Source organism: Elaeis guineensis, chromosome 1 (genome assembly GCF_000442705.2).
Source record: "Elaeis guineensis isolate ETL-2024a chromosome 1, EG11, whole genome shotgun sequence".
Taxonomy (NCBI): Eukaryota; Viridiplantae; Streptophyta; class Magnoliopsida; order Arecales; family Arecaceae; genus Elaeis; species Elaeis guineensis.
Genome location: NC_025993.2, coordinates 163,225,501 through 163,237,642, shown reverse-complemented (window position 1 = coordinate 163,237,642; position 12,142 = coordinate 163,225,501). Strand labels below are relative to the sequence as shown.

The 12,142-nt window shown below is 36.6% G+C and overlaps 2 protein-coding genes across 2 annotated transcripts in view; both read left to right on the top strand.

Annotated features, from left to right (window-relative positions):
• The first annotated feature begins 1,352 nt into the window (after window positions 1-1,352).
• LOC140852860 (zinc finger protein WIP2-like) lies at window positions 1,353-3,896 on the top strand. Its single transcript, XM_073246473.1, has 2 exons — window positions 1,353-2,196; window positions 3,207-3,896. Exons 1-2 carry the CDS (start codon window positions 1,615-1,617, stop codon window positions 3,651-3,653), a joined length of 1,029 nt encoding a protein of 342 aa, XP_073102574.1. The 5' UTR covers window positions 1,353-1,614; the 3' UTR covers window positions 3,654-3,896.
• Window positions 3,897-11,737: 7,841 nt separating this feature from the next.
• Window positions 11,738-12,142, top strand: part of LOC140857037 (outer envelope protein 80, chloroplastic-like) — a 5,193-nt gene continuing 4,788 nt past the window's right edge. Inside the window, exon 1 of the mRNA XM_073255237.1 lies at window positions 11,738-11,770. Coding sequence (XP_073111338.1) covers window positions 11,738-11,770 — 33 coding nt within the window. The remainder of the gene's footprint in view (window positions 11,771-12,142) is intronic.

Sequence of the window (12,142 nt, the reverse complement as noted above, 5' to 3'; positions counted from 1 at the left end):
TAAAAACAAGGAGAAAGGAGGAAGAAGAAAGAAGGCATGGTGCTTGTGATGGAGGACTTTAAAGGAGAGGGGACTCTTTTTTATAGAGGAGCCCTAAGGTCTCGATGGCCTGAGGGCTCCGGCTCTTTCCGAAGAAAGGAGTCTTCTTTCCTTCTATCGTATGGGTCATCAAGGCTGGGCCAAGTCTCGGCCCGACCATAACAAGATCAATCTAAGTAATGCCAAGCACTTGCTGTTTGCCGACTTATCCAACTTTGTCGGACCTAATTTTGGCGGCAACAAACAATATCATGTTATGGTTTTTTTCTAAAAAAAAATGTGCTTATGTCATTAACAATCCATGCAAGCACCATAGTTCTACTTCCATGTGAGTCCTGTGCACACTATGTACCATATGTCTATCTTGACTAACGGTATTGGATCATCAAAACCAAGGTGTTTAACTATTAGGATTAGTGAAGGGATGCTCTGGATCAATCGATGTTATTTAATTAAATCACAGAGTGAAACCCGGCTGGTAGGTGACTTCTTTTTTCACTTATTTTCCCCATGTGGTGGTGCTTTAAGTTAGACATGGGATCTTACTTTCTATAAAAAAAAAAGAAAAAAAAGAAAAAAGAAAACCTTACTTCTGAGTAAATGGAAACGAGTTGAGCCGAGCCACGAGTTGGAGCTGGATGTGTTGTGCGGAAGCGACGTTGTGACTTGTGAACAGTGGAGGCGTACAAAAGGCTGCAGAGCAGATAAGACAAAACGAGCTGGCTATGAAAACGAGCTGGCTATAATAGGGCTCGTACCGAGCCGAGCCGACCGAAGCCCACCCACCGAAGCAAATGCCGGGATGGATGGCAACCGGTTCCCATCCCAAAGCATACGAGGGGAAGCGCCTTTATCCTCTTATATATAATAAAAAATTTATTATATATGCAATATATATATATATATATATATATATATATATATATATATATATATATATATATATATGTAAGCTAGGAAACCGAAAATGTAGTTTATACTTCTTGCTTGAAGCTTTTGATAGGGCAGACAACGTGAAAACCTAGCCGCTAGCCTTGTCTTCGGTTTCTCTCTCTCTCTCTCTAATATATATATATATATATATATATATATATATATATATATATTATGCCTTTCTCGTTTCTAAATTGTCGTTGGTTGGTAAGGGAGTTTATGCACATGGTTTTTCATATGCTGAGTGAATTTTCTTTTTCATGTTTGATACATATTTCACGTCATTCCATAAGAAAGTCTATGTTCTTACGAGTCCCAAGGTTATCTCATTCTCTAGTGTAGTCCATCCTCCCACTTTGCTCCATTGTTTTTACTCATCATCTCCCCACTACAAACTTCCCTTTCTCTTTTTGTCAGCCAGGTGATCCCCCCTCCTCCCTCCCTCTCTCTCTATATCTATCGTGTGGTTCCTTTGTCGCACTTGTAGCGATTTTTTTACCCTTTGCACCTTTGGGTTCTTTATTTTTTTTTTGGGTGCTCTTGCCTTCTCCCTCACTCTGTGTGTGTGTGTGTGTCATATCTATCTATAATAGTCTCCTCATCCACATCCCCTCCTCCCCTCCTACACCAAAAGCTCCAACCATGGCAGATCCCTACACCAATTTCTTCAAAGGTTACTTCAATTACTACCCCTTCTCCTCTTCCAGCTCATCACCCCCTCCCCCTCCTCTCCCCACCCGCAATTTCTACACCAACTACGCCAATTACACCACGCCTCACCTCCCAAGCACCCCCCACTTCCACACCTCTCCGCCCTCCCCTCCCCTCAGGGAGGCTCTCCCCCTCCTCAGCCTCAGCCCCTCAAAAGAGGAGGACACCTCCTGCTGCGCCTTCGAGGAAGGTGAGCATGAGAAAAACAAAGGAAAAGGTGATGAAGATAATGATGAGGAGGGGGATGTGACTGTGGCCCTTCACATAGGCCTCCCCAGCCCCAGTGCAGCTGATCTCATCTCCAGGGTCTCCTCCACCTCAGTGCACGAAGACAAAGAGGTGGAAGAAGAAGATGGTGGTGGTGGTGATACCATTCCTCTAGGGTACCCTACTATAGGGAGGCTCACTAAGGGGCAGTATTGGATCCCCACCCCTTCCCAAATCCTCATTGGCCCCACCCAGTTCTCTTGCCCTGTATGCTGCAAGACCTTCAATAGATACAACAACATGCAGGTGAGGTGATCTCCCTTTTTTAATCCTTTTTCTTTGGTTCTATTTATGATCTAATCTTGAGTTTAGAGGTGTATTCTTTAATTTCCCTTTTCTGCATGGTAGATGGAGGTGTGGGAGGGGGTGGGATCGATGCATAAGGTTGTGTGTGTCTGGTCCAAATTAACTGAGGCTGAGATCACTAGTACCTCTCCTTTTTATGTGATTGAACCACACAGAGGAGGCAGTGCTCTCATATGCTTAGTGCTGGCAGTACCTATGGAGTTTGTGTTGTTGGGCTTTGGTCACTGGGAAGGGGGATACTAAAAAGATCTTCAGCTCTTTCAGGCTTATCAGATGGCTTCCAAAGGAACAGAACCCTCTGTAAATCTTCTGCACCCCTACCAACAGTTCTGAAACCCCAAAACCACCAGTCCACATGAAACACTTCGCATAGATTGCTTTCTTTTTTTTTTTTTTTTTTTAAAAAAAAACGACAACCAGATATCCTCTCCCTCCCTCCCACTCTCTCTTTCATGGATATTCTCTTCAGTCAATTTTCTTCCATACTAGCTTGCATTGCATGTGAGTCCTTGCTTTCAAAATCTTGACTGACAGAATCCAGGAGCAACAGTTCTCATTCAGCAAAACAAAATTAAAAGATAAGTGAATCTCTTAGCATCATAACTCACTAAGAAGAAACTGGAGATCGTATCCGGCCTTCTGTTTTTTTTTTTTTTTTTTTTTTTTTTTAAATTTTTTTATTGAACATATCCGACCTTCTTATACTAATAGAATAGCATGTTCTTAGATTAGTACCACGGCCTGTAAACCTCTTACATAAGTTGTTCTTTTCTAAACTTTGTTTCTAGTTGGGTGCAGTACTAACTATAGATTGCATGGTCTTCAGACAATACTGAATAATAATATTGATCCTCAATCATCATCCAAAAATAAATAAATAAATAAATAAATAAAATAGTATTGATCCTTAGCATCTCGATCGATCCTTTTCTTTGTTGGTGTAACAATAGATGCACATGTGGGGGCATGGATCCCAGTATCGGAAGGGGCCGGAGTCGCTGAGAGGCAGCCAACCGACGGCGATGCTTAGGCTGCCATGTTACTGCTGCGCGCCGGGGTGCAGGAACAACATCGACCACCCAAGATCAAAGCCACTCAAGGACTTCAGGACCCTCCAGACCCACTACAAAAGGAAGCATGGGATCAAGCCCTTCATGTGCCGCAAGTGTGGCAAGGCCTTCGCCGTTCGGGGGGACTGGCGGACCCATGAGAAGAACTGCGGCAAGCTCTGGTACTGCATCTGTGGCTCCGACTTCAAGCACAAGAGGTCTCTCAAGGACCATATCAAGGCCTTCGGTCATGGACATGCAACCTATGGGATTGACTGCCTCGAGGAGGAGGACGAGCTCTCGTCGGAGATCGAGCAAGACTGCGATCGTCACCACCAGTCACGGTAAATGTGGAGGGAGATGGGGGGATGAATGGGTGGGATGGGATGGGAATTTGCTATTGGGGGTTTCAGATCTTAGCCCATCAGTAATTAGCTTTATCATATGTAACAACTCTTCAACTCTTTGATATCCCATTGACTTGGCAGGTCCCCTCTTTTCGTTTCTTTTCTTTTCTTTTCTTTTTTTCTCCAACGGATCTAAGTCTTAGACGCATATACAGAAAGCAAAAGTAGGATCATCTTTTGTGATTTTTTTGGTTCATGATGTTTGGATGGGAGTATGGATGCTTTGGTTACTTCTTTCGTCCAATTTTAAAGCTGCTTATGGTTTCATGGAATGGGCAGACGTGCTTGGCTCTTTTTTTGGGAAATGGTAGAGGTGATTAGTGTTAAAAAGGAACTAGTACCCAATTTGTCTTGTTTGGTTTTACATCGTTCTTTTTTATCTTTTTATTCTAATCTAGTATCTTTAATCGTTTTTTTTTTGTGGCTTCTTTCCATTAAATTTGCTGATATTAGCAAAGAGGGGGAGTAAGGATTCTTCAACAATGATGATCTCCTTTTATCTATATTCTTTTTTTTTAAAAAAGAAAAATTATTTTACGCGTAGCTATCCTTTAACCAGCAACTTTCTTCTTAAGAGTTCTTTTCTTTTTTATCCCCTTTTTCCTATTTATGAGAATGGAACCAAATACAGCTATATATGTGAAGCCCATCTCTTGTAAATGCAGTTTTCTTTTGGTTAAATGGAATGGATCTGGTTAAACGGAATGGATCTGTTCAGTACCAAAAATAAAGGGAACGGATTTGAATGATACGATGAATAAATATATATGAATTATGTTTTGTTTTAATGATGACATCAAAATCTCATGTCTCTGTAGTGATCGATTAATCATTCTCTTCCACTAATTAGACAATGATTACAGCCCAAAAAAGATCTTAAAGTATGATGCTTGCTTGTTCTTCTCGGACACTTTAACCTTAAGCTTTAGACTTTTTGCTTTCATAGTTTCAGCTTGCGACCTTTTGGACCTCCAACGAACTTGGTCACATCCTTTTCCTCTTCTTATAAAATAAAATACGCTGTTCAGAACCCTCCAATGTTACAGGATGCTTTGCTGGATGTTTCTCTCTTTCTGTTCCTCTTGAATACTTCCATTCTTCAAATACTTTATTGTACCCAAGTTCATTCCTAGTACCCCATATGCTATATTCGGTACCAGGAGGAGAAAGAAATTGTTATTTAATCATACACCGTAAGACTCTTGGTCTTAGCCTTTGTTCCCGTGCTTTCCAGCCTTCTCCCACAAAGCAATTCCTTTTGACTGCTCTCTGTATGTTTTGCCCATAAAAGAAGAGAAGATGAGCAGGGATACAGAGAGGAGGTCCCAAGGCCAGCTTCTAAGAAGCACAGATTTTTACCCTCGCCGTCAGGGGCCGCGAAGTCTTTCGCCAACCCGAAGTCCATCATGCGTTATTCTTTATGATCAGTCTTCCCAATGCTCCAATTTTTTTTTTTTTAAAAAGACTAAGCATAATTCTTGGATGGGCTTTTCAAACTCCTGCAAAGTACTCAGCTTTTCTTGGTGGATTTGATGCTTTGTGCTTTGGTATGGTGGATGTATGTGTTTTTTTCTGATGGATGTAACATGTACCATGAAATATTCAAATCAAATGATTAGCTTGCTTTGAATGAGCAACCAGCGAATTATATAACATGTAAAGGATAAATAGATATTATAATGGTGGTTTTCTTTTCTTTCTTTTTTTTCTTTCTGAAGGATATATTATAAGTTCACCAAAAAAAAGGATATATTATAATGGTAGTTCATAAATGGTTCTCAGAAGGTTGGAAGGTGAGATCACTCAGAAGGAATGGATCTTTGTGGCAGGTTTTGTTCATGAGTACAGAGAGAGAGAGAGAGCGCAGTCAACAAAAGGCTTTTCGACGGGTCATATCAACCACAATCTATCCATCACTCTGCGGGATGGACTGTAGACTCATTATGTTTCTTAGAGCAAGCCCACCAGAAAAACTCAGGCTCCGCACTTTCCTGATCCTACTAAAACCTTATTCGCTCTTTTGTCCTGTACTCCTCTTTCACTCTCTTTTTTACTATGTTCTACTCCTTGTTAATATTTCCACTGTGGCGTGCATAGAACAAATTAGAGAGCTGATGATGTGAGAGTCTGGCTGTCGCCAATTTTGTTATTTCCTTAGAACAGCAGTTTTAATAGTAAAAAGTTGGAGGAGGAGAATATGTATCATATTGTTAAAAGAGAACTACTAGATGCACACTTATTAAAGATGAACTAATGAAATTTAAGAGAATCATTAGGTTAAAGCAGATCTGATACATATCTAGAACGTGTTTATGAACTAAGTGAAGACAATGCGTATTAACTAAGATAACTCAGTCAACTGCTTATGCTGTCTATCTTTTTCTTTGGGAAAATTAGCTTCCAATGGAGAATAATAAACTTGATGTCTCAAATATGTTACCAGAATCGGATTTCTTGAACAAGAAAACTGGTATTCAGACATATTTCTCCATGGAAAAGAAAAATAATAAAACAATCTGAAACATGAACAAGTTTATCGAGCAGTGCTTTAACTTGGCAGGTGCAAGAAATAAGTATTTCAGATATTTTCAGACAAAACTCATTTATCTATGCCATAATTATCATATATATGGTATCTTGCAGTCTGATTGAAAGCAGGAAGGATGTGTTTTCGAACATGACGCCTTGTCCATTAAGACCAGAAATCATCGAAGAAAGTAGGATTAGAGCGAATGTCAAGAAGATGAAGGATTGAAGACTAGATTGTTATAGTGGATAGAGGAGAAGAGGAGTATTATAGTATTTCTCACTAAGAAATGAAGAGAATAGAGCTCTTTAGAGGAAGAAAACTTTAGTTTTGTTTGATACTCTTTCAACTCATTTTACACTAAATGACTAAAATATATCTTTTTATATAGAGGGTGTTATAATCATTTAACTACCCTCTACACAAAATATCAAGAGTCATATTTATGAATAATACTTTGGTTTTATACATGAAGAGAAATTCTAAGTGCATTTCATAGAAAATACTAAAAGTCATTGCTAATAACAAGATAATATTAATTTAGTTTACTAATTCCAATATCTTCTCTTGAAACAAGGTCTCTTGGAAACACAAAAGATCTCTTTGATTAGTAAGTAGCATCTCTTGATTCCATGCACAATTAAGTTTATTAATTTTCAACAACCCCCTTTAAACTTAAGTTTATTAATCTCTTGATTCCATGCACAATTAAGTTTATTAATTTCCAACAACCCCCTTTAAACTTAATTGTCTTTTATCCTTCATACCAAGTAGACTTTTGAATTTGTTGAAAAAATTAACTCCAAGTGGTTTAGTGAAAATATCCGCAACTCGATCATGAGTCTTTATATAAATAAGCTCCACATTTTTGTTCTTCACATGCTCCCTAATTGAATGAAAGCAAACATTTATATGTTTGCGCCTTTGATGATAGACTGGATTCTTTCCTAAAGCAATTACCGATTTGTTATCAATATAAATTTGTGTAGCTTCATTTTGATCAAAATTAATCTCCTTTAGCAAGTTTCTTAATCATATTGCATAACTAACACATAAAGATGCCGCAATATATTCTGCTTCACAAGTTGAGGGAGTAATAATCGATTACTTCTTTAACATCCATGAGAATGCCGTATCACCCATGAAAAATATAAATCCAAAAGTACTTTTTCGATCATCCAAGTCTCCACCTAAATCATTATCAGAATAGCCTTCAAGTTGAAAATTATTAGAATGAGAATAGAATAAGCCAAGTCTTAGAGTACCTTGAATATAATGTAGGATTCTCTTAGCTACCCTCCAATGAGATGATTTTGGTTCCTCCATGAATCAACTCACCAAACCAACATCATATAGTATGTTTGGCCTTATATATATCAAGTACCTCAAACACCCTATCAAGCTTTTGTAGAGTGTAGGATTAATTACTTTGCCTTCATCATTCTGGGATAATTTTGTACCACAGTTCACCAGTGTGCTAATAAAATTACAATCTTCCATCTTGAATCTTTTAACCACTTTCTTTGCATAGTACTCTTGGAAAAGAAAAATCTTACTTTCTAATTGATTCACCTCTAAGCCAAAAAAATGGGACATAAGTCCCATGTCAGTTATTTCAAACTTCTTCGTCATTGCTTGCTTGAATTCTTTGATCAATTGTATAGAATTATCGATAAAAATAAGATTATCCACATATAATAAGACAAATAATATGTTTCCATCCTTCTCTTTGACATAAAGAATTTGATCATAGGGGCATTGAACAAAGTCATTGGCCTTGAAATATGCATCAATTCTTAAGTTTCAAGCTTTGAATGCTTGCTTCAAACTATAGAGTGCCTTTTTTAATTTCAATACTTTATCTTCTTGCCCACTTCTGACATAACCTTTGGGTTGCTCAATGTACACTTCTTTATTCAAGTAGCCATTAAGAAAGACTAATTTGACATCAAGTTAAAAAATCTTTCATTTATTTTGAGCCATCAAAGAAATCACCAAGTGAATGATCTCCATTCGAGCAATAGGAGCAAAGACCTTCTCATAGTTAATCCCGACCTTTTGCTTGTAGCCTTTAGCCATAAGTCGTGCTTTGTATTTTTTCACTTCACCTTATGCATTCTTTTTGATTTTGTAAACTCACTTTACTTCAATCGATTCAAGCCCTCTTCGTAGAGAAGTGAGCTTCCATGTCTCATTTTTCTCTATAACTTTTATCTCTTCATTTATGGCTTTCCTCCACTTTTTATCTTTATAGCATCTTCGAAAGAAATTATTTTTTCATTAACAAAAAGACAAATAAGATTTAGGAGAGTTATCATCTCATATAAATTTTGAATGCTCTTTGTCTTTAGTGATGTTGAACCATCTTCATCCGATGAAGTAGGAGATAAAGATGGTGTTGGCTCTCTAATTTACTCCTTGATTTGCTATTCATCTGGTATCATCATCATATTGGTGCTCCAATTTCAAATGCCGTCCTCTTAAAACTCCACATCTTGACTTATAATGACTTTTTTCTCCTTAGGTTCATAGAGTTTGTAGGCTTTGGATCTTGCATTAATAAATTTTTATCATCTAACTTGCTTCTTCTTTGATCTGAAATATATGCATAAGCTATGCACCCAAACATCTTCAAATGAGAGATATCGGGCTTGTAACCATTTTATACTTTTTGTGGTGTTATCCCTTCTAAATTTTTTGTAGGACATCTATTAAGTACACTACAAGAAATTTAATTTTTTGCGATGAAATTTTTTTATCGCTAAAATTCATTTTTTCATCGTTAAAAGTATTTGTGACGAAATATATCGTCGCTAAAAGTTTATAGAGAAAGCCTCATAGCAAAAGACCTTAGCGACGAAAAGATTTTATTTCATCGTAAAAAATAGTCAACCTAGACGATGAAGTAATCGCTGTATTAGCGACAAAATAATTTTATCGCAAGAGCCTAAATTTTTGTCGCTAAAATTGCAACAAAAAATAATTTCATCATAAAAAATAATTTTTAATTTTTTAATTTTTTTTATTTTAATGATGAAAATTGAATTTCAAGACAAATATTAGCGATAAAAATAATTTTATCGCTAAATATATTGATTAAAAAAAATATTCTCTTATTTTTTACGATGAAACTTTTTCTTTCGTCATAATTTTTGCACAAAAATGTAGTGATTAAAAAAAAATATAGTGATTAAAAAAAATTTCATTGCAAAAATGGTGACAAAAAAAATTTCATCGCAATTTTTGCGACGAAAAAAAATTTCGTCGCAATTTTGGCGATGAAATAATTTTTTTCATCGTAATAATGGTGATGAAATAAAATTTTGTCACAATTGTGTGTGATGAAATAAAAATTTCATCACGATAATTATGACGAAATAAAAATTTTGTCGCTATAATTGCGACGAAATAAAAAATTTATCGCAAAAATGTAATACTTTTAGCGACAAAATTATTTTTTCATCGCAAAATTAGCAACGAAATAAAAAATTTCATCGCAATGTATAATAAAAATTTTATTTTTTGGATTCATAAATTTTTTTTGTGATGAAATTAATATTTCATTGCTAAATTAAATTTTGGAGAAAAATTTTAATTTTTATTTTTTTATCAAAAAAAATCTGTTCAAATACAAATTCTCAGATCAAACATATTTTACATAATAATATTAATACAATAGAAATATTCTAGCTCAAAATATCAATTTCAAGTAACAAAAAGTTTCATAATCTTCGTTGTCATATACAAAAATATAAGTTCATACACCATTTTAAATTTAAAAAAAACTACAAACTAGGTATGATCTAGCTCGTTGGCCTCGTTTCCTTCTCCAAGCATCGATCCCTGATCCGATATGTGTCGCGATGGTGGTGCAGAGGCGACATCATGTGACTGTAGAGATGCTAACTCAGAAGCATCAATACCGAGCCATCCCGCCATCGCAGTCACTATCCTCTCGAGCGTCTGACTACGATTCATCCAGTAACTAATCTGATCTTGCATCATGCTCATGGATGTTCTAACTGTCTCTAGCACCGATGCATCATCAGACCGGTCGGATGACGAACTGTGTGATTTTTTGGACCGCATGCTAATGACCAGATCCTAGCTGCCGCCCGAGGACGATATCCAAAATCGTATCATCTGTCATCAAACAAACCTACTGCGATCTAGTATCATCGTCAGATCCAACCTCCCTCGTCGCCTGCTCTCTCAATTGTAACATTTTTTTCTTCACAATAAACCAAATAAAATCATAAATTTTTTTCAAACTCTTTAAAAGTATTCAAAATATAGAGTAATGATACTTACATGACACTGCCTCGCCTCCTCGATCACGAACTTGCCACTCTTGTTTTGATAGAATTTAGCATAGGTATCAACTCCAGATAGTCCCTATTCAAACAAAAAAAAAGAAAAAAAAAGATATCAAAATAATATAATATTTAATAAGAAGTTACAACGTATGATTGTAAATATAGTTACGTACCATCCTTTTCATTTCCTGTACAAAAGAGGCACTTTCTTATATGTGAATAGAATCAATCTTACTCCTATTCACCTTATTCGCCTTCGATCGTCGCTACAAAATATATACAATTATAACTACTAAAGGACATAACAAAATTAAAATAACTTGAAACACTAGACATATGAATACCTCACTTTCAAAATGCTCACATAACCACCGTCAATCGTCACTAGACCCAGCCCAATTTTTGTATGGCGGTCACAGGATCAATCTCCTTCATCTGTAGCTCATTGCAGTATTTATGAATCCTACATCGCTGATCTCTGTATCTATTTGCAGCCATTTTGAGAATACATGCCGTCACTTCTTCGTCGGTGCAATCCTTGAAGTCAATATTATCCTACACAGTCATCATACCAAAAAGCAAATACATGAAATTATTCATATAATAAAAAATTTATTTATATAACCAAAAATAATATAAATCATGTAATGATATGCAAGACATTCAAATTTAATTCTTATCTTGATGTGAGAGACTAGAGCATCACAGTATCGAGGAGCTACATGCTTGAAACTTTCAGCAGCCCACGAAAAATGATTCCACATATACAAGCTGATGTCTTGCAACGATACTAGCCTCTGTGCCAATCGGATGATCTCGAAATATTTGTACCTTTGGCTTTTTATTGTGCGTATGCACATATTTTTCCAAAACAAAACCCATACTAGGACCACGCACTGCACGTCGATGCTGTGTTCCTGCATGTAAAAATTGGTGAAATAAACATATATCATGTATCACTAAATATATATAACAAAAAAATATATATGGTTTATAAATTGATAGAGATATACCTGTAAGGGGATGATGCTGCGGTGCCATGACCTCCGACTGGGCAAGCTCTGCTGAGCACTAGTCTGCTCTGTGGACTCGGACAATCGAGTCTCATCTAAATCCTTTGACTCATCATGTAAATGCTAAAGTGAGGATGTGTATCATCAAGCGGAGCCTGCTGTCTACCCCATGAATGTCTACGTCCAGACCAGTCATGATGCTGTAATGATTAAAATAATTTAAATCAGCACGTAATCAAAAAAACTCAAGTATTACATGATGTAACAAAAAAATAAATTGAATTACTTATTCATATTAATTATTGTTCTCAGATTCTGAACTTGTGTGTCCATATAGTCATCTTCGACGGGAGTCATAGAAGACTTCAATCCTGAAGTGCTATCATCATCGTCGTTAATGAAGTCATTATTGGATCGTGCTCGTGTCCGTGCCCTTATCGACGATCCAACAATAGAAACATCCTCAGGTTCATAGTCGTCTCTTTGTAATCGTCCTATGTCAACCGTATCATCTGGCACTAATATTTATCTGGTGCTTGCATTTGATATGCTTCGTTTTCAATAATTGCACAGA

Excerpts from the sequence above, each read along its gene's own strand:
- LOC140852860 (XM_073246473.1), top strand. The coding sequence starts at position 1,615 with ATGGCAGATCCCTACACCAATTTCTTCAAAGGTTACTTCAATTACTAC. Across the intron at positions 2,197-3,206 it reads ATAGATACAACAACATGCAG|ATGCACATGTGGGGGCATGG; the intron begins GTGAGGTGATCT and ends GTGTAACAATAG.